Source organism: Talaromyces rugulosus, chromosome V (assembly GCF_013368755.1).
Source record: "Talaromyces rugulosus chromosome V, complete sequence".
Lineage (NCBI taxonomy): Eukaryota > Fungi > Ascomycota > Eurotiomycetes > Eurotiales > Trichocomaceae > Talaromyces > Talaromyces rugulosus.
Genome location: NC_049565.1, coordinates 219,623 through 246,546, shown reverse-complemented (window position 1 = coordinate 246,546; position 26,924 = coordinate 219,623). Strand labels below are relative to the sequence as shown.

The 26,924-nt window shown below is 46.9% G+C and overlaps 10 protein-coding genes across 10 annotated transcripts; 6 read left to right on the top strand and 4 right to left on the bottom strand.

The window, feature by feature from the left end:
* Positions 1-286: 286 nt before the first annotated feature.
* On the top strand, positions 287-2,307 carry TRUGW13939_08640 (uncharacterized protein; the record flags this gene model as incomplete). The annotated part of the gene is made up of 4 exons (XM_035491770.1): positions 287-773; positions 845-1,353; positions 1,947-2,216; positions 2,278-2,307. The coding sequence occupies 4 exons, from the start codon at positions 287-289 to the stop codon at positions 2,305-2,307; spliced, it is 1,296 nt and encodes a 431-aa protein (XP_035347663.1).
* A 568-nt stretch (positions 2,308-2,875) lies between these two features.
* On the bottom strand, positions 2,876-4,788 carry TRUGW13939_08639 (uncharacterized protein; the record flags this gene model as incomplete). The annotated part of the gene is made up of 3 exons (XM_035491769.1): positions 2,876-4,354; positions 4,425-4,536; positions 4,598-4,788. 3 exons carry the CDS (start codon positions 4,786-4,788, stop codon positions 2,876-2,878), a joined length of 1,782 nt encoding a protein of 593 aa, XP_035347662.1.
* Positions 4,789-6,888: 2,100 nt separating this feature from the next.
* On the top strand, positions 6,889-7,936 carry TRUGW13939_08638 (uncharacterized protein; the record flags this gene model as incomplete). The annotated part of the gene is made up of 3 exons (XM_035491768.1): positions 6,889-6,990; positions 7,053-7,650; positions 7,716-7,936. 3 exons carry the CDS (start codon positions 6,889-6,891, stop codon positions 7,934-7,936), a joined length of 921 nt encoding a protein of 306 aa, XP_035347661.1.
* A 775-nt stretch (positions 7,937-8,711) lies between these two features.
* Positions 8,712-11,153, bottom strand: TRUGW13939_08637 (uncharacterized protein; the record flags this gene model as incomplete). The annotated part of the gene is made up of 6 exons (XM_035491767.1): positions 8,712-8,768; positions 8,822-10,180; positions 10,246-10,277; positions 10,339-10,564; positions 10,651-11,014; positions 11,074-11,153. The coding sequence occupies 6 exons, from the start codon at positions 11,151-11,153 to the stop codon at positions 8,712-8,714; spliced, it is 2,118 nt and encodes a 705-aa protein (XP_035347660.1).
* Positions 11,154-11,466: 313 nt separating this feature from the next.
* On the top strand, positions 11,467-12,514 carry TRUGW13939_08636 (uncharacterized protein; the record flags this gene model as incomplete). The annotated part of the gene is made up of 2 exons (XM_035491766.1): positions 11,467-12,059; positions 12,115-12,514. 2 exons carry the CDS (start codon positions 11,467-11,469, stop codon positions 12,512-12,514), a joined length of 993 nt encoding a protein of 330 aa, XP_035347659.1.
* Positions 12,515-16,128: 3,614 nt separating this feature from the next.
* TRUGW13939_08635 (uncharacterized protein) lies at positions 16,129-16,770 on the top strand (the record flags this gene model as incomplete). Its single annotated transcript, XM_035491765.1, has 3 exons — positions 16,129-16,277; positions 16,352-16,531; positions 16,587-16,770. 3 exons carry the CDS (start codon positions 16,129-16,131, stop codon positions 16,768-16,770), a joined length of 513 nt encoding a protein of 170 aa, XP_035347658.1.
* Positions 16,771-16,839: 69 nt separating this feature from the next.
* TRUGW13939_08634 (uncharacterized protein) lies at positions 16,840-19,243 on the bottom strand (the record flags this gene model as incomplete). Its single annotated transcript, XM_035491764.1, has 4 exons — positions 16,840-17,512; positions 17,567-17,993; positions 18,057-18,808; positions 18,864-19,243. The coding sequence occupies 4 exons, from the start codon at positions 19,241-19,243 to the stop codon at positions 16,840-16,842; spliced, it is 2,232 nt and encodes a 743-aa protein (XP_035347657.1).
* A 2,023-nt stretch (positions 19,244-21,266) lies between these two features.
* On the top strand, positions 21,267-23,623 carry TRUGW13939_08633 (uncharacterized protein; the record flags this gene model as incomplete). Its single annotated transcript, XM_035491763.1, has 9 exons — positions 21,267-21,403; positions 21,456-21,703; positions 21,761-22,414; positions 22,473-22,647; positions 22,706-22,795; positions 22,857-22,930; positions 22,998-23,308; positions 23,361-23,542; positions 23,593-23,623. The coding sequence occupies 9 exons, from the start codon at positions 21,267-21,269 to the stop codon at positions 23,621-23,623; spliced, it is 1,902 nt and encodes a 633-aa protein (XP_035347656.1).
* Positions 23,624-24,416: 793 nt separating this feature from the next.
* TRUGW13939_08632 (uncharacterized protein) lies at positions 24,417-25,013 on the top strand (the record flags this gene model as incomplete). Its single annotated transcript, XM_035491762.1, has 2 exons — positions 24,417-24,511; positions 24,605-25,013. 2 exons carry the CDS (start codon positions 24,417-24,419, stop codon positions 25,011-25,013), a joined length of 504 nt encoding a protein of 167 aa, XP_035347655.1.
* Positions 25,014-25,473: 460 nt separating this feature from the next.
* On the bottom strand, positions 25,474-26,877 carry TRUGW13939_08631 (uncharacterized protein; the record flags this gene model as incomplete). Its single annotated transcript, XM_035491761.1, has 4 exons — positions 25,474-26,290; positions 26,356-26,383; positions 26,440-26,723; positions 26,795-26,877. 4 exons carry the CDS (start codon positions 26,875-26,877, stop codon positions 25,474-25,476), a joined length of 1,212 nt encoding a protein of 403 aa, XP_035347654.1.
* Positions 26,878-26,924: the final 47 nt, after the last annotated feature.

Genomic DNA, 26,924 nt, shown 5'->3' with positions numbered 1-26,924 from the left:
TTATCACGGGCGGTACGCCGCCCTGATTGGCCGCTCGCAGTGCGTTTTATCGCCGCATGTCGTTTCACCTTGTTTAGATAAAGTCCTTGTTTGTGTCTAAAAATATGCCTCGACTCGGTATATAACAGCTCGGACTTTCTTTCAATGTTCAATCTGTTTCTTTGCATATTCTTTGCATCAGTATCTGCATCTGTATCATCGGAGTTTTCATTTTTTTTTTTTTTGCATACCCCGTCCTGGTGACGGCATATACAGTATCCTTTGGCTTTTTATACCATTTCGAACCATGGCCCAAGACAACAGGCCGTTTTTGTTCCCCAAAAGAGAGAGACTTCCGACCATTCACGAGGATTGTTGCACCACCCCTCAACCGAGCCCGAAGCGCTCTTCCTACTTTCATTTCTTCTCATGTACAGGCCTTGTCATCTGCCTTCTACTGATGGGCCGCAAACTCACCACCCATACAAGCATCTTCAACAATAAAAATATTTATCCAGGCTTGTGCAACACCACCCTGAGCAAACTCGAGCTGGTCCTGTCGACAACCCGGGGAAGCAACATATCATGGATCCATGATCATCTGAGCAGCTGGCCTGCCAACATTTACCGTCTCGACGACCCGCACACTCTTTCTCCTTCTGTGCCTTCAACTAAGGGCGGCCAGGCAATGGCTTATTTGACTTTTATAATCGACCGGTATCGCACCCTGCCCGACGTGACGGTCTTTTTGCGTGACAAACGGTATATATGGTCTAATGATAATCCTCTTTATGGTGAGTTTCCTTTTTTTTTTTTGTGTTCTGGTAGGAACTAGCGTGATAAAAGTGCTAACAGGTGTGGCTAGACAATGTAATTTCAGTCGTCGACCTGCAAACCTCTTTCGTTCAATCTGCGGGATACGTGAACCTGCGTTGTGCGCTGCAATGGGGATGTCCCGCGCAGCTCGAGCCTGCACAGCTCACGCGCGAGAAGACGATAAACACATTGAAGCCAGCAGAACTGGAATATCCTTTCGAATTCATTAATCTGTTCCCCGGTGTTGAGTTGCCTGAAGTAGTTGGGGTACCGACTGGCAACCAGTTTGCTGTGTCTCGAGACAAGATTCTTGAGAGACCGCGAGAAGATTACATCAAATATCGACAGTGGCTGATGAACACGCCTCTGGAAGATGAGGTCGCCAACGAGATTCTGGAGTACTCCTGGCACAGTAAGCTTTCTCTTCTCAAGTACCTGTTTAAAGAGCAGCGATCTGACTCAAATACAGTGATATTCGGCAAGCCTCCGCAGTATTGCCTCAACCCTCAAGAATGCTACTGCCAGACGTTTGGGCGTTGTGACCTGAGAGAGAGCGATGTAAACAAACAATGGGTTGACAGGGGAAGGAAGTTGCCAGATTCCTGGCCAGGATGTTCGAGAATGGTGGATGGGAGAAGGGAAAGGGAGACAGATGTATCCCACTAGCAAGTTCTTTTTTCTCTGTTCCTTTTTTTTTTCTTTCTTGAAAGCATAAAATACTTGTAATAAATAAGAGAGATACTTTCAGCGGCCAGCACGGGCGGTGAGCATATGGAGACCTGATATCACATGACGGGGCTGGTCTGTAAACACACAACGCTCCTTGTTTGTCTCCGCGCGCTTTCGAAAACAACAAGACCATATCAAATCCAGACTCTTCGTCTGTTGTAATCACCACAGCCCTGCAAAATGAAGGACGTCAAAAGAAAAAAACAATGTGAAGCCTCCACAACAAGTCACAATGTCAGCAAGAAGCTGAAGAAGAAGAAGCTCCCACATGTCGAAGTTGTCATGGAGCAACCAAGCACACCAAAAGCGAAGACTATGAGCCCATCTAACGCGTCTCCCACCGCGTCCGGGGTCCAGTATCTTCCAAACACCACAGGTATCACCTTCCCTCAAGACACCTAAGTTTATACTAACGAAAACAGCACCCAAAAACACCCCCTCAGGTGAAAGGAAAACAGGACGCCGCCAATGGATTCTCACGGGCATCTGCAAAGTTTTGTGAGAGCCGAAGGATCAGCCTGCAGATCCAGGACGATCTGGATAAGCAAGTTCACGGCCGCAACACGGTAAAAGCAGAATCACCACCACCAATGCTGGCAAACGCATCGAAGGACGAGAAGGAACTACAGCTCGATGTGCTGCTGTCGATCGACCACAATCTGGATCGCATAGCCAAGACATTGGAGGAACTAGTAAGTCTACACACGGGGCAGACATCGATTTACAAACACATGGGCTAACATTGTGTAACAGGTTGAAAGCATTCCTCTGGTTGCAAAGTAGACTTGACGTGTCACATTTTGCCTGAGCGTTGTTCCACATGGAGGGTTTGGCGTTTGCTGCGAATACAAAAGACACATGTTAATTTACGCGGCCAGAAGAATAATTAGGAAGCATGCTACATTGAATAATCAATACGGTCCAAGTAGTCAGTGCTAGGTAAGTAATGTTACGCGGGCCCGGGAGGGATGACCTCATCGGGCCGGGCGGTGCCCTTCAGCAAGGGGCAGAAGAGGCTCTTCCTTCCCCTCGGCTGCGCTTCTTCCACTTTGAACAATTATTTGCATTCATTAATCAACGCTGCTCACGTCCCATCGTAATTGTACAGGCGAAAAGAAGAGGGGAAAACGCTGTGGTTCGCTCGCTGCAGACTGTACAACCATCAGAGAAAAAGACAATTGCTCTCGAGGCATCATCGCGACAAAATATAGGAAACCAAAAAGGAAATCACAAAAGGAAAGTAAACCATCTCGCTAGACATCATCATCACATTGGTTTTGTGTGTTGTTCATGTTTTGTTGTGTGTTTTTTTTTTATTTCTTCTTCTTTTTTTTTTTCTTCTTGGGCACTGTCACCTCCATGCGCCCTGACTCAACGACAGCAGCCCTTGAATACAGTCAAGATCTTCTTCGCGGCTGGACGAGCCTGTCTTGGACATAAACGCAGCCACTTCAGCATCAATCTTGCCGGGATGCGAGAATTCGTTTTCTTTGTTGCTGCCGCGCAGGCCTCTCGTGGCCCGACTTTTTTTGCCACCAGCCGCCAAAGCAAGATCATCAACGGTGGTGTTTTTCCGCAATCCGTTCTCCTTCAACACGGCACGAGGCGCGTGAGAGGCCACCCTTCGGTGTCGTCGTGGAGCCGCTCGCTCTTGTGTTCCTGGTAACCAATTCTCCTTGTCAGAGTCTCCTGCGTCCTGCTCTAGCTCCTCTGTCTGGTCCTTGGATGATGCCTTTCCAGCGACCTGCTGTGCTTTTCCTGGGTACCGATCTGCTAACCCAACCCGCTGAACCGATTCTAGACGACCCAACGATGACACGGTACGCCCAAGTTTCCTCCGTTTCTCTCCGCTAAATTCGACTGCTGCTCTGTGGCTGTCAAGTTCAGGGCGTGCGGAAAACGTGGACCTCGAAAACGAGCTGGTACGAGCTAGCGACCGATGGCTGCCCGAACGGTACAGTCCTGGTGTCCGAGCACCTGTTGTACCTTGAGAGCTTGCTGGGGTTGACAAGGCACTCCGGGCGTCCGTGTCGCAGTAAAGCTCCCACATGCGGGCGTCACGGGAGCGCCCAAAGGGTTTAGGTTCTCCTTCTCGATCCGCTATCGCAGGCCTCAAACCACCAAAGGCAACTGCGCTTGTACTTCTCCGGAGTCCAGACTGTCGTCGCGTGCGGCTGGGTACCATACGCATGCGGTTTTTGGAGGGAGACGGCTCATCCTCGGTCCGAATCAGAGCCTCGCCATCGGATGACATGGAGATTCGGGCAGAAGCACGTGGCTTTTGAGGAGATGGTGTTTTCTCTCCCTTTTGTCTGACAAGGGCCTTGCCATCAAACGACATGGATATTCGAAGCGACGGAGGCGACTTAAATTCAACTTGTGTTGACTGGGCATCGGCCGGCGGCGGCACCGCGTCAACTTCTGAAAAGGCACGCTTCCTAGACATCACGTCGATCCCTAGCCCAGCTATACTCTCGGGTTTTTCGACGGCCTTTTCCTGGTTAGCAGTTTCAGACAGCGGATGAGTTGTCTGAGACGAAGGGATTTCGCCGTTCAATTGGGAGCTTGGGAGGTCGACGTCGCTGCTGTTATTGCACACACTAGGCACAACATCACCCTCATCAGGCTCGGCCTCAGCCTTTGTGTCTTCGTCTTCGTTTCGTTCTTGGTCGTCGCTCCCAAACAAAAAGCCAAGCTGTGATAAACCAGTATTCTGACTGCTTGGCGGGGCATCGGCGGCACTTCCCGAAGCACGCGGGCCGACGAGTTCATGAGGCTCGAGAGGTTTGGACTTTCGACGGTCGTTCTGTCGTCTGTTTTGAAACCAAATCTAAAGAGCAGTTGGTCAGCCATACACCACTGCATCGGAATCGAGGCAAAGACGCGTCGGAAACGCGTACCTGGACTTCTTTTTCGCCCAGAGCAACGCGGCTAACTATACTGGTACGCGCAGCTTTGTCGGGCTTTGGGTTCTTTTTGTATTCGGCCTCCAGAACGGCGTGGTCCTCCGGACTGCAAGATTGGCATTTGGTTAGTTGCATTGCCGACGGGTGAAGCGGAGCAGTCTGCTTACCTCGTCCGCCTCCGCTTCTGGCGAGCCAGCAATTTGTTGTCTACACGCGGCGGTAGGTTCTGTGTCAATGTTTTCTGCGAGTGAACGAGGAAGGCATAGTTGAGGTTCGCCGGTTCCGAGGCATAAGCCTGAGGTGGCGAAGACGAATTGGCGGCGATGGACGACGACGTCGAGTCCTCCAGCGTAGGCATTGTCCGAGTAGATCTCTCTTGTCTATGGGAGAGAAAGAAAACCCACGACGCTTTGCTTCACACAAGAGGGCAACGGAGTAAGCGAGAAGCAGACACGCCGGCGGTGGTTTAATTATGGCTCGCGTCGTGGGTGTTGCACGCGGGCTGCACGGTCTATCCCAGAGCGGAAGTATGGGGACAATCGCGGTGCATTATTATTACTGAGGGACCCGCGCGCTGGCCTCACGAGTCACGAGTCACGACGCGCCTGTTTTGTGCGCCGCGCGGAGCCGACATTGATATCACGCCTCCTATTACTTTTTTTTTGTGTCTTCTCGATTATTGCGACTTGTTTTACCGCTACTCCGTGCCATTGTTGAATTTGCCTCGACGTTTTTGTACAACCGAGATTATTATTATTGCCGAGTAAAAGACGATACGTACTGCTACTAGTTCCATACACTGTGGACACATTAAATTGCCCCTCATTCCTGGAACAGTTCCATGCATGAGGAATGCGCGAATTACGAGCAAGTCCAGACATAAATGTGTAGTACGTACTACTACTGCTAGTAATTAATTTATCGCGCGATCAACAAGCGACAATCGCGTCGTCACGCGCAGTCCCGTGACCTGCTCCGTCGGACCGGGAGAGCGTTGATCCGGCGGCTCGCGAGATCACGTGCGAGTCAGCCTTGCCAAGCCTTCGTCTCTGCCTCGCGCCCGCCGATCGTCACCTGACATGCAGGGCGCTGTTGCCTTGTTTGTTTTCATTCTTCTTCCTCTTCTTGTTACTTCACGCTCGACCCTCGGGACTCAGCAGACCAGATCGCCTTCACCACCTCCCTTTCCAGGCTACCAGCGTCGACATTAATTAACACCACCCCCTGATGATTGCTACTGCTAGTCAACGATTACGCGCCCTACCCCTCAGGCACCCAGGCTAGTCTGTTCTCGGAATGCGGCTGAAAAGCGGCCCACCGGACAGACCGCCAGTTTGGGAAGGGCTGACCCTCGTTTGTAACAACTCCAACGGTCAAACAACTCTCTTGTCCACCCCTCCAGCTCCAGTGTGTCTTTTCGCTGTCGGCCTCCCCGCTACGATGCCGCTGCAACTATGGGCCCCGGGCCCTGGCCGCTGAAGCCCCGGCCTGATCAGCCCGGCTGACGCATCCGCTATCCATCACCAGCTGTATGCACAGTACAGTGCAATGCACACTGTATTGTAGCATACGACCACATAGATGCCGTCGATGGCTCATTTAGCAATAAGTCACCCCGTCCGTGAGTCCCGCGAGCTAGGAGAACAGGCCCCGCAAATCGGCTCTACCGTTCTCAGCCGATGCCTCTTTTTTCGTTCCATCGTTCCTTTACGGTGGGACCATTTACGCTCTCTTGTCCGGTTCGGGGCGGAGTGCGTGAGACGATCAACAACCCTGCCCATAGCTGCCCGGCTAGACCTCGCTTCTGCCTCGTCATTCGACAAAGCCTCATCTAACGGCTTTCGACCGTTGCTTCCTTTGATTAGGCCTCCCACCAATCGCCGCTGAATGTCGTCCGAACATGCACTCGGCAGGAGAACGTCTTCCCGCACTGGCCAATGAGAAAAATGGCCGACCAGATGGGACACGTAAATCGTCTGGTCATTGCTGAAGAACTCTGCTCTTTCTTTCGCTCAGAGGGGCCCACCGCTGTGGTCCGGTTGACGCCCTTGACTACATCGGGATGGCTTCCATGTACGTTAAAATTGCCCTTCGAAAGCTTCGCTAGAAATTTTCTTATTGGTACTATGGCTGGACGTACTCGGCATACGTGTAAACTTTTCCATATATTGCTGTGCCGGCATCTTGCTGCGGGCGTTTCTTTTATCAAAGGGCTGGACTATCCCACTCCTCAGGCTTCCATTTTAGAAGGCAGAACTCGACCAGCTTTTTTCATGGCTGCCTCGTGTTCTTTCACTTTCGGATTTTGATTGTTCTTCGTCATCTTCTTTTTTTGCCCTCCCTTCTATGTCGCTCATTTCAGAACCCTCTCCTTCATTTGTACCTCATCACCGGTCTCTTTTGGCTTAAAAAAATATTATATATCTTTAATCTTGTTTCTACCATTACCTTTTGTCAAATGATCAAGATCGCACTGGCAGGGACCAGTGGTCTCTCTCAATACATCGCTCACTATATATCCACGCAAACATCCCACCAGTTTTTCTTCTTATCGCGAACTGTCAGCCTTACCTCGCTGCCCCCTGTTTCGATGGACTCTGACTGATGGACATGTTAATATAGCCAAATCCCGGCCTCACAGCCAAAGGGTGGCAGGTCCTCCCCGTGAACTACGACAATCTTGACGATGTACGCTATAAGCTGGTTGGTGTCGATACCATCATTTCGACTGTCACTGGCCCAGCCCAGCTGTCACTTATCGAGGCTGCCGCCGAAGTACACGTTCGCCGCTTCGTGCCGTCCGAATTCGAGGGACCACTACTTCAGCGTCCAGCGACAAACGATCCACTTGACCGGGGCCAGAAGAGCGCCATGTCTCTGCTCTCTGAGAAAAGGGACCAATACGGCATGCAATTTTCAGCATTTTCCTGTGGTGTTTTCTATGAGAGATTCTACCCAGGAGGAATGGCGGCTCTGCAACTCGGCGCTGGAACATATATATGTGGAGAAGGTGACTATGTTGTCAATGTCCAACAGCGTACGGCTATCATCCCATTCCATTCCTCCTCGGATGTGTGCATCTCCATGACATCCGCCGAAGACGTGGCTCGTTACGTTGTTGCTGCACTTGACCTCCCTACATGGCCGGATGAGTTTCTTTTAGCTGCTGAGCGGATGAAAGTCGACGACATTGTCACAGCGATAGAATATTTCGTGTGCGGTATATGGCCCCTTTCTTGCTTTTGTCCAATCTTGCACGAGCTTGTCTAACTCTCTTTTATTTAGGAGTGGAGTTTCAACGCCAATACGTCAGTGAAGAGTTTCTCACCAGCGCTATTTCATATGCTCAATCTACGGGCAATACATCTGAAACATGGCGCCTACGCCACCTAATGGCCACCTTGCAAGGCCGATACGACTTTCCTGGAGCGAGTCTCGAGCAATTAATTCACGATCCACCAAAACAATTCGTCGACTGGTTAGTAGCTGCATGGTGTGCAGCATAATCCTGTCTCCCAAAATTTATGGCTTTTTTATTCCGAAGCATATACTCGATTTGAATTTCGCGCTGGTCGCAGAAAATATACTTCCATTACTTTTTAACTTTACGTGAGCAGAATTGGGAGTTCAGGCGGACGCTGAAGTCTGGTGGAAAAGCGCAAATGAGTTTCGGTTTTTTCTCTTTTTATCTCTTAATTGTTTCCCTCTCTTTTCTATCTGAACAATTGCAGCTGGACCTGCAATCGCAGCACACGAAGATACATCATTGCTCAATATACATGCACTGAGCACCAGGAATTAATAACACCAAGAACATTTTCCTCCATAAAACTCCGAATTTTAACGGAGTCAATCTGACTCGTAACATTTGGACCCGTTCTGAGTTACCCTTTTTTTTTTTTTTTAGGACGAGGCGCTGGTCGGCTGTTTCAGCTGTGGCTGGGCAAGTTGTATACAGTAGGGCTGACCGGTCTAGCGGTTAACCACGGACATGGTGACGACTTATGTCAGATTGTTACTGCTGAACCATTGATTACCCTGCATTAATCGTGGGTTGGATACGGGCCATTATTAGGAATTCATCTTGTTGGTTGAAACATGTGATAATTCTAAATGCGATTAAGCTCATTTCTATGTTACATTTGCAGGCAGAGAGTTGCATGCCAGCACAAGTAGTCATCTAATATTTTGTTGATAATAAATATCGCGGGAATAATTAAATACACTATCAGACTAGAAATTGTTTGGATGCGATGCATTTTAAGAATTGCTGGTGCTGATTCAATATAAAGCTCCGTCTTCAAAACCATTGCCCTCAATAAACGAATCCCATGTAGCCTATTCCATAATTAATATCTATTTCTGGAAACAAAAAGAAAAGAAAAACCAACCCAGTCAATTTCCATGTCATTTGGCATCGTAAATAAATCTCGCTCTAAAGAAAAGCCCTTTTCGTCGTAAGTTGGTTGAGATGGCGAACTTGTCAACATTGGTCTCGGGAAGTCTTCAAATGACTCTGGGGTGATCATTGCGTGATAAGGACTAGTGGTTGTAACAGCAGTCGCGGAAGAGTTAGTAGGACCGTCTCGAAAGCTCGAAAGCATCCTTGCAAGGGTTTGATGTATCCTCGAAGCTTCTTCACAAGAGCTTCTAGCCTCTTTCCAGAAACCGCAAGACTTTTCCAATGCATGTAGAATAGAAGAAGATGCCTGCATATCTGTCGAGTCGCGCCGGCGCAGTTCTAATTCCAAAAAGAGCACCATGGCCGCGAGCACCAGCATTTGTCTACTTTGGGAAAATTGATACCAAGAGGGCACCAAAAACCGCTGGCAACTTAGCAGTGCCAGTGCAGATGTAATGCATCGTTCTCGAGAAAGATCAAATCGAGAGTTGAATCTAGCCTTGGCGATGAACTTTCGATGCAATGTGCACATTCCTTTGTGATACATGCATTCGACACTCAGACTTGAGAAAGCTAATTTGCTAGTTTGATCAAACGGGCACTCATCCGAGTCTTGTTCCAGGTGGATTCTCATGTACGGTGGAATTTGGATATGTGCCTCGCTCAAAGCTTTGTCGATCTCGAGCACAGTCTCGTAAGAAGAGTTCAGAGTCGGATTGTTGTTAAAATCGGCGATGCGGCCGAGCGCTCGAAACACGCGGCCCTTGACAATCATATAGGACACTGGGGTATACTCCATCAGTGGTCTTGATGGCGGGAGATTGGTTGTATTCTCGTCAAATGACAACTCCCAATCATGCAAATTGCGCGGTTCCATCGTATCCGAATATATTGCCGGGATCATGCGAGGAAAGCCGCCTCCAAATGAGGACATATCGTCCATGCTCGCTACTGACAGCCAGATCCGACGACGGAATTCGCCTTGCAAGGCCGAAATAGAAGATAGCTGAGAAGGATCTCGGTGGTAACCCATGTTGATTGCGACCCGAACAATGACTCCGGTCATTATCCATAGACCGCGACTGTTGTCGTCTTTTCGATTTAACTCGGCAGTCGCGTTGAAACGCAAGGTTTCCAGAGTATATGGTAAACATTTTGCAATGTCGCCAACAAGTAGACACTGCGCTGTGCGTATCCGGTATAGTTGGAACAGCGATTCGGAGAGGCCTTCGTATTCTGGTGGTTCGCCGACTTGACGATATGCGAGCATGGTGATTCCAAGAATCGAGAAAAGCAGGCCTAGCCATATGATGTTTGTTTTGGAAGGATTTTTCCAGTGTTCACCGTACTAATTCTTTAAATCAGTCGAAAAGCAAAGGTTATATATGTAAAACTGAGTGTTGGAACAGGTACCTCGCTCATAAAAGTTGCCTCATGTAGTATTGCTGGGAAAAGCGTGAGTCCATAATTATAAACTATATCTTGTCTGATACTGGCACAACTTACGGGGAACTATAATGGGAAAGTTTTCGTGATCGAAAAACCAGGGTATCATCCTATCAACCTCTGATTTCAGCGGCAACGTTGCCAGTATTTCCATTTTTTCAACAGGTTTGACATGACCAAAGAGTAAACTTGAGCCATCAACCATGTGAGACAGATTGGGCTGCACGTCATGGTAGCTGGCCTGGTCGTCTTGGCTTTGGTTCCAGAACTTCTTGAGTTGGTTGATCTGGATTATAATTGGTCAGATCTTTAGAGTCACCAAGTTTCTTTTTCTTTTTTTCTTTTTTGGAAAAAAAAAAAAGGAGATATTACTTCTTGTAGCACATCAAACCAATCGTCTGCACCTCTGTACACAGAATGAGTGCTATCAATCACCGTTGTTCCGGTACTGTGGCCCACATCTGAAGCATCTGACGCTACATCGAGACTTGCATGCTTAGATCTTGGGTGGGGATTACCGACGTCACTACCTCCAACAGTGGAATCCTTGCGCTGAGTTTCTATAAGCTTCTTCACTAGACCCTCTAGGTGATCGATCCGCTGCTGCATAGGATCTCCATGTGCTTCATGATGGGCTATTGGTGTCGAAACATTCCTTGAGCCCTTGTACTTGCAAGCAGACAGCTCATCGCGTGCCGTGCAATTCTGGCAGGGCTGCTCGCGATTACACTTCAGTCTGGCCTCATCAGCATGCATTCATCCTCTACAACGCTGAGAATAAACTGGTTGACGCACTTGCGACTGCGGCAGGGATCACATGATAGAGGAATGCGATTGCGCCGGCCAGCCTTGTGTAATTGGGCCACAGCAGCCATAGTCCTGAACCAGCCGATTAGCCGTAGACGACCGAAGAAACTTCTGGTTTTCTGTGCATGCGAAGCACTGGATTGTATCCGCGGCGATATCACGATGTGGCAATGTGCAGGAGGCGCCACGTGACTTATCTCCGCGGATATAGGCTATGATCTCCGTGGCGTTATCGCCGCGGACTTAACCCTAACCCTAGGGCTAAAGACAACATTTGAAAAGGATGTATATTTAGGTCGTAGGGTGGTCACCAGTTCCTCATCGAAAAAAGGAAATACATAAACCTGCAACATTGCGAGATTAAACCAATTATCCACAGCCATGCCGTCTCTCGGAAACTTTTTCCACACGCAGCTCATAGCCAAAATCCCCGTCCCGACCTCCTCCTTCGCCTCCAAAACCGTCATCATCACAGGTGCCAATACCGGCCTGGGCAAAGAAGCAACACGGCATATTGCCCGTCTGGGAGCAAGCAAATTGATCATTGCTTGCCGAAACACCTCCAAGGGTAACAGTGCAAAGCTTGAAATTGAAGCTTCGGTGAACTGCAAGCCCGACGTCATCGAAGTCTGGGAACTCGACATCGAGTCTCCTGCTTCTGTCCAGAAGTTTGTTGAGCGTGCAAATAAACTGCCGCGCCTAGACGTATTGATCAACAATGCCGGAATACAGACAATAAATTACCAGGTCGTTTATGGAACGGAACGCACCCTTGCTGTGAATAATATTGGCACGTTTCTGCTAGCCTTGCAGCTTATCCCGAAATTGAAGGAGACTGCAAATAAATATGAGGTGACACCACATCTGACATTCACGGGCTCGGCCCTGTATGATGTTGCAAAATTCCCTGAGAACTATGGCGACAATATTTTCGATTGGTACGGTGATGAAAGCCACTCGAATCGCATGAACCAGTGAGTGTAATCTTAAGAATGCTTTCCGGAGCTGTATTAATCTCTTTTATTATAGATACAATCTTTCCAAGCTGATTCTTCTATATGCTATCATCAAGTTAGCTTCCATTGTCAACTCAGATGCCACCAACCCCATCGTGGTCAATACTCTTGATCCATGTTTCTGCAAAACAGGCTTGCCTGGCGAGCTCCACGGTGCTTTGAAAGTTTTCATGAGAGTTTTTGAAGCTCTGTTTGCTCGCACATCAGAAGAAGGTTCCCGGCTAGTCGTGATAGCGGCGTCTGCAGGAAAGGAAACCAATGGAAAATATATGCGGGCTGGTGCGGTGCAAGAATATGCGCCATTCATCACAGATAAGGCTGGGGTTGAAAAGAGCAACACTATCTGGGAACAACTTGGCCAAAGGTTGGAGAAACTGCAGCCGGGTATTCTGCAGAATGTGAACAGTTTTTGATGTAATGCACATCTGTTCTTTCCCTAGATCATTTTTCTTTTATATCTTTGTATATTTATACTGGTATTATTAATTCTTAATAGTTAGATTTTTAATCTAACGTGGTTTTAATAGCGAAAGTGGATTAAATGATAGATTGAGGACGATTGAGGACTACTCTTGAAACAGTTGGCAGCTGGCTCATGCTAATGCTGATTCGACTTCTTTGGTTTAAGACGGTAAAGATTATTTAGAGAAAATCATAATAATCAAATTACGAAATTGTCTTCAGTGAATGTACTTTCGTGACAACATCATTATCAATAAAATCATGGCGCATTGGTGAATAAGGCGTAACTTCCAGCTACTAATATCCCACGACCCCTCGAAAAAGCGAGGAAACGTTCGTAGGTTGGACAGAGCCTGATCCTTATTCCCAGTAAAATCCCCGACTATAGCATCAATCACACGTAGTGTAGCCCATAATGTTGATCGGCGGATATGAAAGATGCGAAGATTAGTTGAGTTTGAGCATGTCCTCGGCGGGGCAGCAACCAGCACAATCCTAATTTCATGGTTAGTTTGCGGAGGCCTCTTCTCGACGTTATAGAAGAATACTTACGCCGGAGCAGTTGTCAGGGCAGCCACAGCCAGGGGGGTCTTCACAGCAGTCTTGTGCGACAGCAACTGCCGCAAGGGTCATGAGGAGGAACGACAGAATACGCATGCTGGTTGGAGTTGATCTTTTTGTTGGGAGAAGAGATCGATGATGAGAGAAGAAAAGAGTAAACCAGGCAGGGGAATCATCGACCTTTTATAGTTGAGGTTGGACGTCAAACATTGGGGTTAGCCACCACACCGCTCTTCGCTGTATCAATGCCCGAATGGTTGTATATATCATTTAGGAATGGACCAGTGCATAATATCCAACAAAGTTGATCGTTCTCACCAATCGAAGCAATATCCGAAGTCATTTATGGCCCGCCCCATTGAAGTTCATGGTGATGAACGAATGAAAACATCAAATTGGGCTAGGAGGAATACGGCTGGTGGCATTTCCGAAGCTGAATCAGTACATAGTGGCATTATTTAGTCGTTGTTTGTCATGCAATTCGTTCAAGAACAACCCCGCAGATCCCAGAACAGCATAACAGATTTACCAATCAATCAAGCTTTCGAAGCAATAAGCATAAGCACTAGGTGAAGCTTGGCTTCTTGCACACCCGACGTCCGCTGATCGTCCCTCCGACATCCGTAAAGAGTCAGGCCCAATCCTGTAATAGGACATATAGGGCGCCGCTCATACAGTAACTCATGTTGACCAAATCAGTCACAGGCAGTGTGTCTCAAAACAAGACTTGTACAAGTGAACCCATCGTCAAGAGGAAAATACTACACCTATATTGTGTCAGCAAGTTTAAAGGGAAAATTCTAATAAAGAAGTATTTGCTTTTGATCTAGCTATATAACATGCCGACGCCGTCCAATCTGAGACTCCCTAAATTAGTGTGGTCATACAACCTACAAGGGCTTTCTTTTTTAGACATTTAGTGGTAGGGTGTATGAAATAAGTGGATAATGAGGCTGCTCAGCTGCTTCAGCTACTTCCGACGGGATCCGTGCTGACATTCGGCCTGCAAATGTTTAGCAAGCCGAAGGAAGAATAGCCCCATCGCTAGCTCTAATTATGCAGTCATCCTATGCATACATTTGACTCTGGGATGGCCAATTGCTATGGCTTTAACATCTCCTATGGAGTCTCTGAAATCCCGGCAAGATTTTTCAAGTGAGCTGGTTGCCTTAATTTCGGTTTTATGTCCCTCACGTATGACCTCTCAGATATCGTTTTTGTATGAAAGAATTAAATGATTCTTATTAGAGTCCCACCAAGCTTGAATTTGATCGCAGCCGATAGAGGATCAAAATGGAAACACGGTGGTTCCCAAAGAACAGTAGTCTTTATGTACAATTCTTCACCGTTCTTTGTGAACAAAAAGGACATAAAGTAGGTAGGCCCCTGATTGTTAATTATCAACGCTACCCACGAAGGCAAATCTACACAACATTGCTGTTAAATACCCGTTGCAATATCAACAGTGTTAGCCCCTAGTTACTGTAAGAGACAATAGAAAGGAAAGACCAAGTAAAAGTGAAGAGAGTCCAAGTTCAAGGAAAGTTTTTGAGACTAGAAGCGACTTGACAGCTGGTGAGACTTTGCATTTGTCCTGCTTCTCTAATTCTGAGAACTATAGTTACTATGCAATCGATACAGGAGACACATGGTGCTTGTATGTTCATTTCACGTGTTGTCCGAGTAGCAGTCTAGAACATGTGAAACTTGTTGTTTATTCCAACAAGCAGCGGTAGCAAGAAAGTTTGCTTTCTGATCTGCATTTGACACTAATTTTGATTGATTCAATATAATGTTGCCTGCTGATACCCTTTGTCTTCAGATTGTGATTGGTCAGAAACCTACACATATCTATTGAATTGGCCTATGATGGAATACGCCTTGGCATGGCCAAACTTAAATGATCCATGGAACAGTAGTCTTATCACATTATCAGCAGTCGATGACACCACCACATCCGAGTCCAGCAAGAATAGCCGGACCACCTGGTGCTCGGTGGATCTAAAACAGTTGATGAACGGGCTAGATTCACGAGCAAAAAGATAACACAATTTACAAGAAAATCAAAGGCCAAAAGGCAAGAGAAGAATGACTCTGCAAAGTCGATCCTTGCAGTGCGACGCGAAACCCCGCATTGATGGGATGCCCGGATGGGGCAGTGAGTTGCAGTACAGCTGATCGCCGGACGCGCACTAGGCGACCTAGGGACTGGCAGCTGTCTGCAGAGTGTTGTCATTTTTGCTGTCGCTGTCTTGTTTTGGTCGAGGATAAGCGTGGTGAAATTAAGGATCCGAGTCAGTTGACTTTGTTTGTATACACTAATCATCCCGTGTGCGCTTGCATAGCCTCTCGCCAAGTGTTGCTCTTTTATAAAGTCAAAGTTAATAAAGCTCTTAAGTCTGGCTCTAGTGGAGACGATCATACAATTTATTGGCGAGAGCGAGGGCATGCTGGTCGTGCAACACGAGGTCACTCAGGTCACGACTATAACCTGGCATTTTTCTCCTCACAGCACCGGCGCCCCAAGCGGCAAAGCTAATTAGACGATCAATGAACTCGCAGGAGACTTCTTGGAACTAACGAACCAGTGCGCTTATGATTGCATCACTGGTGGAGCTGGTGTGTTGGTTTATAACATCGGAAGAAACCCTCACTCTTATCTCACTTGTACCTTGCCTCAGATATAATGAAATAAAAGCCTTACAAAGTGCTAATTCGGAATGAACTGAACTGAATCCAACCAACATGAATCATGCGACTCGGCCTCATGGTCGCTTGTGCTATTATTGGTGAAGTGCTGGGCGTGTATGTTGCACAAGGCAGAGGTCTCTACCTGGTACATTGATGCGCCTGGCCGAGAAGTGCGACACAGCGAAAGAGAACGGTCGCAATCAAGATTTTTCGGTTTTATGAGAGAGCATCGTCTATTCCTATTTTTTTTTATTTTTTTTTTTACGAAGCGGTAGCCAGACACCGTCGTGCGTTTCGACTATATCCGACGAGGATGGGTAGTCTCCGGTACGCCGGCTTGTTTGCTACACTCGTCGAACGAGATAATAACCAGACCGACAATAATGATAATAACAACAATTCAAGCCCTGGCTCCCAGTCAGTCACGGCTTTGCTGGGTGCCGTGCTAGGGATTGCGCTACTGTTTGTTTGTACTATGATGTACGGCCCTTGCTATCTTGTCGCATTACGGTCGAACTTGCTAACCCAAACAACAGTCTCGCTGTTTACTTCAACCGACGCAGTCGCAAAGACACTGAAGACCCCGGCGGTAAAAGCTCGTTAGAGCGTCTGAAACGACTCGAGGCTGTCTCGCCCACGAGGACATTGGGAGAGTGGTGGCCAACCGTCAAGGAGTCCTTGGGTCTGTCGCAGAGCGTCGACAGCCATTTTGTCTGGTATGTTCTGGCACCAGCTATTTGTCTATCCATAGATGTATAGTAACAATCGCAGCGTCATTTGCTTCGATCAGGTCGAGCTTTCACACGGCATCCATGAGCTCAAGTGCATGCACGTCTTCCACAAGCAATGTCTTGAAAAGTGGTACCTGCGAAGCCACTACACATGTCCTATGTGTCATCAACAGTTTTTTCACGAACGGAGTCGACCTGCGCATGACTATATCTGGATGGTGTGAATGGGATTTCCTTTGGTTTGACTGCAAGATACCCCGATTTTGTTTTGTATTTGAATTAAGAATTTGCTCTCAAAAAGCAAAATAATCCGAATTGAAATCGTACCCATTATTGAACTGGTTCCAGTCCAAGTACCCCTCTAGCCCCGACGCAAAATTTTGCACGAAGCTGAAATCTTCAGGTGGTGCAGTCACTCGCGGCGGGGGGTCGAGGATCTGGTCGAGAATGTGTGCTAGTTTCTTCTCGACTTCCCGGCACACAGCATAATTTCCATGACTCGGGCTGGGACTAGCAGCCCAGGCAAGGCAAGAAACAAACACGCTAAGATTGCGAATGATTTCCGATCGTGGCAAATGAACATCAGAGGGATGGAGAGGCCCTGGGTTGTGAGTTTGTCGCAGGATTTCAAATGCCAAAACACACGCGCTAGGGAGGCCGTAGTATAACACAACCCATGAGACCTGTTTACTTCGGTCGGTGGTGACTTCGCGCTCGTTGCAAAGGCGAAGTACGGTGGAGAGTAATGATCTGGCGGTGTCAAAGAGAGGCTTCTGGCCGGCATCAGTGTACTTGACAACGGCACGGTGCAGCAGGAAATGGCTGTGCAGGTAGTCCATGTACAGCAGAGTGACTGCCATGTGCTGCCAATGGAGTTGGTTGTTGAGTTCTTCCTGGGAGAGGTGATCGTAGCGCAGATGTGCCGGGCATTGCTCCCAGGCCTTGTGTGCGCGTTCCAGAATTGCTCTTTTATCATGTTAATCTTTGCTCTAGAGGAAGAAGAAGGGAATTTAAACGTACTCTGCTTTCCGGGGAATATCTCGTTGATACCCATCCCCCAAGGCCATCTCGAGAATCTCGTCGCGACAAATCGACAGCAGAAACCGGATGCGAACGATACTTGTGCGTCGCTTGATCCCATCCTTGTCCCATCCGTTGACGTCGACTTGTTTCAAAACATCTTGCTCGGCGACACCTGGCACAAGAAGCATATCATCATCAAGATCGTAAGGAAGGGCAAGCGAGCAATAACGAAAGTTTATCAGGGGTGGTCGCCCCACAAACGTTGCCACGGATTTGTCGACGAAGAATGCCGCGGCAAAACAGCATCGTCGTAGCTGTTTCAAGAAAAATGGACAGTTCTCATCCGCAGGGCCATCGACCTTGTGCAGACCAGAGGCGTACACCGTGGCAGAAAGGTCACCGAGACGACGCCACGCTTGATAGCCTGGTGAACCACGATTCAGCTTGTTGGCTTTCATGACTTAATCGGGGGGGAAATAAAACTTACTGGAATCACCATACTGCTGTGTTTTAACCACTACATCGGTATACTGCGCATAGGCTAGAATTTCATTCGAAGCGGCTGTATGGTCGCAGAACGTGAGACATGTACTAGCCGCGTCGGACAACTGCGACAAGAGCTGGTCCTTTACTTGGAAATTTTCCTTCTGGCCGTCGCTATACCCTCGTAGCTCCGCAAAAACGGGGTCCTGTTCGTAGCATGAAAGCACTGCATTGCCTGCAATGGCGAGCAGAAGAGCAATGGTTTCCCAGCGCGTGTTTTCGCCTGTAAATGTATCGACATATTCATCCACTGTCATGTCTTTAGAGCGAGGCATCGGTCTAAAAGAGTTGCGAAAGACTTGAATGGAGAGGTCGCTTAATCGAGCCTCAGTCTCAGAGGCCTCGAAATGATCATAAAGTCGCCGTGTGACGCTCACGATCTTCTCGATGATAGATGTCGGGAAGATCCTGTACCATTTTCCTCTATAGGATCGAACAATTAGTCCATCGAGGAAGGTCAAGTTGTACAGCAGAGCAAGAACCCGGAAACCGGCCTGTGCACTGTCGGGGTCTATGGCATTCGGCATTGTGCCCACCGGTGCTTCGGAATCAATAGGAATCTCCTTCTGGTGCTCTGCCAGCACTGCCGAGTAGCTCGTTGAACCGAGATAACCAGGGGATGCAGCCAACTGTAATCTCGAAGACGCTGTCGGTGCCAGATGAACTCCCATGCCAGGACTAGATGCATTAGAGCCACTGATACGATGTTAGCAATCTCGGCTCCGTCATCACGTAGAGAGCGACTAAGTACCTAGGGCTAATGATCTTATGGGCTCGATATCGGCCATCACTCCGGTACGACGTGTCTTGGGTCGAAGACGAGACGCGGCTGTCAGACGCAGGTCTTTTGGTCATCGGCGAAGGATGGTAGAAGCAGCGCTGCGCCATATTCCTGGCGGTACATCGACCACAGACAGGCCGGGTATGGTCACATCGAAGCTTGGACTTCCGACAGGGCTCGCAGGATTGTGGCTTGCCATTCCGACGCATGATAGCCGATGGGAACATATCTCTGTGTCCTGAGGGCGTGCAGTCGGACTGAGATGCACAGTTTCTGCGCGATATGAAGTGAAGCGGAGAGAAATTTGCGACGTCTCGGATTTCGGAGCTCGGAGTCACTGCGCCAATCATGTTGCTGGATATACTCCGACTAGCCAATCAGAGTCGCTGGTTTTAGATTCCCTCGATTCTGCAGTAGATTCTTGGATTATGTTATTATTATGTAAATGAAAAAAATTCACGTTGTGCGGACTTGTTTGATGCATATTATACGTCCTCTCTGAAGCAGGGTCTGGTTGAGAAGCGAGACAGTATTGATTGATGCCGACGGAATTACCGTTTTTGGAAGGTGTTCCCAACTAGCATCCATCACAACTTTCTGAACAGGGTTTGTTGCAGCTGAAACTCTATGAATGGATCAGATTAGGCTTGTTTGTGCCTTCATCTAAATGTGAACCAGCCTGGGTCATCTGTCAGCTAAACTATGTGACACATGCACGTCGCGTTTTGACCGATGACATATCCGTATTCAGTAAGCATGGCTGTAGACATCACGTTTTGCCCGACGGGGGTTTAGATCAATGCAAGAAAAGTTAATCGCTATTGAGTCATAAAGCATTAAACCTTTGAACACATATTTGGTGGGAATTCTTATTGCCAAGTCTAGGTTTTTGCCATCTTATTGGTTAGATCTCATGGTTGGGCCAATCATACTGGAACCGAAGATTCCTTGGAACATTCTCCTAGTATTATTTAATCTATTTGACACATGTGCAATGTATCACTTTTAAACCTGATGACAGTGCAATATTGGCGCCTTAGGATGCAACCTACTACTACCACACCATATAACAAGTTGGGATGTTGATAATATCATCACGAGAGGCTAGGTTTCCCTTTAAGGAATACATGGTCTCTTTTCATAGATGGCGAATTTTTTCTTATCAATTGAGTCATAAAAAAAGCTCGTCTGACACAATTAGATCCCCCTAGCGTGCATTACAACGTAGTCTATGTTTACCGGGGGCTTTCCTCGTACGACAGTATTTGAACACAGCCGCCGCGCTATTAAATGATAATATAATTATTTCTATTTAATACAGATCTAATTTTTACTAGAATTCATGGGTAGATTATCTAGAGCGTGGTCGTAGAACACTGGTCTATGGCGCCTCAAAATGGCGAAAACGGCTTTCTCCTTTCAGCAATACAGTTAAGTTTGTCTACAGATAAGCCATATTTTTTATGCTATGTAATCAACGTCTCTAAACGAAGGTGTAACAAACCAAAATTTATGGCGTGTGTGAGGGGTAGCTGTCATTGTCTCTAGAATGTCACATAGTCAACTAGCATCTGGGACTTATAGATACCACTGATATTTGAAATAAATGTTAATTATAATGGAGAACGCTTTGCTGCTCACTTAGTAACTTATTTGTCATGACTCAAATCATATGATAGACAAGGGTTTCAACATGAGGCTTTCTCATCTCCATGTAATTTTTGTACACTTCCCAGATTTCTTGTTTTCGCGATGGCATCTGGCGATATCTATGTTACACGACAGCCATAAAATGCTATGGCCATAAATGCCCATTCTAAATGACAAGCTACACGCAGTGCCACATGAGTCAGGGCCATGTATTATATAGGAAATTGTCAACTAGCAAGGCAGGGGGTCGGTGCATGTGTCAATCCAGAGGGTTGATATCTCTGTCCATACCGTGGTATCGGGAGTGCAATTAGTTCCGAATTACCTTTTCATATCCAAAAATTGCGACTCGTGATTATTTTGAGTCCTAGTGGCAGTTACTGCAATCTGATTGTAATACATTGTGACTTCGTTATTACTTCGTTATTAGCAAACGGTGTCACCAACCTCGGCATTTATTCTCCGGTGCAATGATGTGGCCGATAGGGCTTGACTGTTGTGAGATTTGTTATATTTACGGTTTCTGAATTTGAATTATAATATATACGCTCTGGTTGGTGGAGTTTCATATTTATCTCATGAACATTGAAGTATTTAATAGGCGCAGTGTCTATCAATTGATGTACAAGTTGGGCACATTTTCAGTAGTCAACCGGTCACTTTTCCTCCCACTGCCGTTTCGCTTCTTCTGTACACGCCGTCCAGTCTGGCTGGCTCTGAACCATGTTTCTCTCTCAATTTATCCTGAAAATCATTATTGCTCTTTACCTTTCATCTTTTCCTTTCAGTTACGCTGCTGTCGTTACTTACAACTGGGATATTGGTTGGATCACAGTCAATCCCGACGGCGAATTTACACGGTGAGTGTTTTCCCTTGGGATTTAAGAATACCGAAATTAAGACAATTTTCAGACCAGTTATCGCCATCAATAACGAATGGCCAAGTCCAACCCTACGAGCAAATATCAATGACACCGTTATTGTCAACGTACACAACAGCCTTGGCAACCAGTCAATGACACTTCATTGGCATGGCATTTTTCAGAGAGATAACAATGCTAACGATGGGGCGCCAATGGCATCTCAATGCCCAATTATTCCAGGCGCTTCGTATACTTACAAGTTTAAGGTGGATCAGCCCGGAACTTATTGGTATCACAGTAAACAAATCCCTCAGGTTATAGTGCTTTGCGATTGAGCTTAGGAATATATTGCAGGTCATTCACCCAGCCAGTACGTTGATGGTCTGAGGGGCCCGCTGATCATTCATGACCCTAATAATCCATATGACTACGATGAAGAAATAGTGATGACTATCACGGATTGGTATCATGGTATTTTAGAGTGTGGTTCTTACCTAGGGGAAATTACGCTTACGAAAAATACAGAGCAGGCCGCAGACTTACATGTCGAATACCTTTGTAATATTTCTCGTTTTCTGTTTTGCTTCGATGTCTTTTCAGTTGATGAGCTAATGAAAATAGCTGTCGCAAAAAACCCCTGGGGAGGCGCCTCACCCGTGCCCATCAGAGCCCTAATCAACGACAGCCCCTCGACCGAATTTTTTGTTCAGTCAAACCGAACATACTTTTTGCGCGTGATCAACATGTCTGCCCTATCATCGTTCTTATTGTATCTAGAAGACCATAATTTCACCGTCATCGAGGCTGATGGGGTATACACGAAGCCGTTCACAGTTGACAATTTGTTCTTCGGCAGCGCTCAGCGATATGGGGTCTTGTTAAAAACGCAACCCACTAGTGCTAAGAACTATGCTATGCTAGCTGCGATGAATGTGGTTGATCTGGATTCAAGAGCAATCCCCAATACGGGGTTTCAACCAAATGCCTCTATTCCTATTGTTTACAATGGTTTGTCAAATATTCCGGATATGACCCAGAAACTTTTGGTGACACAAGTGTTCTATAGCATCCAACCCGATTATAAAAACTGCTCCATACGTCTATACATTCGAAATCTGGGATGATAACGATCTTACTCCGTATGACGAGGCTCCATTGCTCGGGCAAGGCGGTGTAGATCAACAGTTTGTGTTAAATCTATCGTTCTTCCAGCAAACCACCCCTGGAAATGAACAGTACCGGTATGTATCGTTTTCTAATGGACGTAGTAATTACTTGTGCAGTTTGCTTATTTCTAAGTTCTGGCTTCAATAACATTACCTACATTCCACAACAGGTACCGACACTTTATACAGCCCTATCAGCAGACTATGATGCTGTGAACGCAGAGTACGTCACCGGCTCGAATTCCTACTCTATTAAAAAGATTCTTCCAACTGAAAACAAATAGCGTTTATGGCAAATATACGAATTCTCTCGTCCTGGGTGGTAGTAATATCGTCGAACTCGTGATCAACAACCTAGGTACCATCCAGTTTTTTGTCTTGTCTTATTTCCTTCCAACTTTATGTAATAATAAAAATTTCAATAGATGAAACTCCGCATCCAATCCATGTACATGGGCATAACGTACAGCTTGCGGCCCGCGGTGCTGGTGTCTACACTCACTCCAATGTGAAGACGGATGGCCCTGCAATTGGCAATTTCGGCAACGCCATTTCAGAATGGGACAGCTTCGGCAATCAATTTAATAAAAGCGAAGATCAAGTCATTTTTAACAGTACTCCCATGCGCCGAGACACATGGTTTATAAATCCACTTTCCTTCTATATAGTCCGCTTCCGAGCGGATAACCCAGGTATATGGCTTTTGCATTGCCATATGGAATGGCACATGGACGCTGTCAGTGTTCCCCATACTTCTAGTTGGTGAATTCTAATACAAATGGGGGCAGGGGTTGATGCTCACAATCGTTGAGGATCCATTGAGGTTGCAAGACACCCAGTCAAGCATCCCAGAACAAATGCAGCATATTTGCAGAAAACAGTCGATTCCGTTAGAAGGAAATGCAGCTGGAAATAGCGATAATTATCTTGATTTGACTGGGCAGATCACTATTGCGTCGCTGACATATGGGTATGTTCCTTGCTGTCTTTTGTGTCTAATAATATTGACCCCGGAAAAAGATCCGCCTACCCGCCCACGCCCATTGAATAGGGGTCGAAAAGACGATATGTCGACTTAGAGGTGAATGAGTGTACGCAACAGTAATATTTAATTATTGGCTAGGGCAGGGTTTTATCTATGCATAATAACATTGGTAGCTCTGGGGATCGACAGAATCGGGCGAATGCACTTCCCTCAATGTCAGAAGAGAGAGTACAATAATAATTAATTCTGCAAGTAATAATATGAAAATTCTAAAACCTCGGCGGTTGGATGGACCTAAATAGAGAACCACTGAATATATCTAAAAGTACGCTACGGCGCCTAATATTAAGATGACTAAGGCCTTGTCTATTTGACCGAACAATTCAACGAAGAACAAGGAAAAAGTTCCAGTGTAACTAAATCATGAAAAGGACTATGCAGACTTAGTCTGCCGCGCAATCACTTAGTAGCACGCCACATTGTCACGCTGCGGCTCTTCTAGGCGATGAGCAATTAGATGTGGCCTCGGAGACTCGGATACCGCAGGCTTTAATTTAACTAATAACGCCTAGCGTATCCAAAGCCAATCAGTAATGGCCGCGTTGGCGTTGGGATGTAGACTTGCAGACCTAGCTCGAACGCACGGTATTTCGAAGCATAGAATGGCTTGCTTAGTCTTACTGAGTAGTATAGCTGCCTAAAATTTACACCGGACGAGGCTGAAGCTAGCAAGGCGGTGGACGAGGCTGAAGGCGCGCTTATAAATAGGGGCAATGCGACCGAAATATTCGCATCATGACTTATTTCTACCTTCCGATCCCCCAATCTGCTTGTTACGCATAAACCTCAACCGAGAAAAATGAAGGTTTCCTCAGTTATCAGTCTCATTGGCCTGGGTGCCTTTGCCATGGCCGACCCTGCTACCACCTCGGCCGATAGCGCCATTACTAATGCGTAAGTTTTAATGTCAGTGTTTTCATATGATTCCAGGCTCCCAGAAATACCCCTCCCTTTGTTTTTACGTGCTGATATTTGAGTGTACAACAGGGCGGAATTCCTTTCAGCCTTTGGTATCACAGCCAGCCTCCCCGGCGCAAAAGCCACCTCGCTTGCACAAGCCCTCTATTCTCTTAATGAGGCTCAAATGACACGATCAGAAGCCAATGCTCTCGCGGAGGCTTTTGCAACCGCCGTCCCCAGTTCCTTGCAGGACTCCATCGGGGAAGGAGGGTACACTTTCCAGCTTGATGCTTCTACCACATCGGAGCCATCCTGGTTCACTTACTTGCCCGATTCGGCACAAAGCGAGCTCCTGTTGCAGGAGAGTCAAATTCTTTCCGTGGAAAATGAATACTTGGCAACAACTACATCTTCAGGCGTCGCATCTCAGCAGACTATTGCCGCTGCCGGTGGCGTGTTGGCAGCCGGCTTTGTAGGTGTTGTTGCTTTGCTTTAAATTACTATTCCTCCTTCTCTGCCATGTACACCTTGGAAGATTGAACAGGTATTACTTTGATGAGACATCACTATATATACGGAATATGAATTTGAAACTATAGTTTCGACATTATCTCTAAAGGCGTAGACAACTGCTAAGGGTTATCCAACTTCTGATTCTCGAGTTCTAGGGAATACTACAAACATTGAATGTCTCCATATCAATTTTTCGGTTTTAGTTGATGTCTAACTCTGGCTATAACCCACGTTGGTAGTAGTAACTTCCTTTTAAATGTTGTGGAATTGATCCACTCTAGAAAACTAGTTATAACCTAGTCGGTATCTTGCAAGATTTCCAACACGGCTTCTAATAACACGAGAAACAGATAAAGGACTTCACCAATACCTACGTGCCATGTAGAGAAAACAAAAATACAAACAACTGCCATGAGCTCAGCATTTAGTACAAGAAATCATTTTTATAGCTCGTCTCTCGACTGGCCACCCGGTGTTGACGGTTTTTCAGGCGGATGAACGGTAGCTCCTTGGCCAGGTTCCTCGTAGATGCTTTGATAACCTGTCGTCAAAGCCTGCAAGTTTTTGAAGTCCGGAGCATCCTCGCCCAACCCCCAAGCAAAAACACCACCGAGTTGTTTCCGACCTACAAGAGATGGAACCTTTTCTGCGATCGCATCCGGAGTATCCCACGTCCAAAAAATGTTCTCCGTCTTGTCCCAAAAGTAATGGCCACCACCCCTTGGATCATATCGACCGTTTCCTAAAGCTCGGTCGAACGAATCTTTTAGTTCCAATGGAACCGAGTCATGCCAGGAAAAGGCACCTGCTTGTCCGAGGTCAGCACCAGTTGTCGGGTCTTCCATCAGTATAGTTTTGCATCCAATAGGATTCTTTGAACAGCCTCCATCGGGGCTAGTTTTAAACCACTTGACATAAAAGGCAAGCCCAAGATTGGCCATTTCAGGAGCGAGACCATTTTCGAGGTACGCATCAATTGCATCCAAGGATAGTTGTATACCTGTGTGATGCTTCGTAATGTTGTCCCGCCTGTTCATCAGATCATAAGTCATAATATTGAAAAAGTTTAACGAGTCACTGAGAGCTGCGATGTTCTCATTGGTAAAAGCTATCATGTCTCGTCGCAGTCCAGGTACGGCGGCTGATATCAACTTGTCTGGGCCGAGCGCTGTCCGAATTTCTGCGACCAACTTGGGATATGCATCAATTTCCCACTTCTTTTTGGAGTTCGAAATTTGCTTGTAGTCTTCTCCGTTTCCACTATGAATTAAATAAGTCAGATTGAGCCAAGATATTCATTAAAATATGAGAAACGGCGAGTCTACCCAGGGTACTCCCAATCAATGTCGACACCTAATTGAGAGTTAGCACACAAGTCCAGAACCTCAAATGGGACCACCGCCGATCACCATCTGCCCCGGTCTGGTTGACCATTCTCTGGATATTAGAAGCAAACAGCTTTCTACTCTCGTCACTTGCAGCAGCTGCAGAAAACCCATCCGTGTTACCCCAGCCGCCAATGGCAACCATGACGGCTGTGTCTACGGGAAACTTTTCACGGACACGCTCAACGCTAGTGAATAGCGGCCATGTGGATGCATCTGGGGTATTGAATATGGATGAAGACATAAAAGCTAGAGCGACGTGGGTCACATCTGAAACGAGAGATAAGTCCGGAACTACGTCATGTTGTCTGGACCGTGGATCAGCTGTGGCAAAAAAAAAAAAAAAAAAAAAAACCGGCGAAGAGTACAAGGCACTCACCCCGTAAGGTACATGACACATCTTTTGGAAGACGCAAGCCGAAGGAGTGTTATGAGACATAGTATAATCCTTGGAAGACACATTGTTATTATTTGTTGTGTGCATTGAAGAGGGATAATCCCGAGTAATG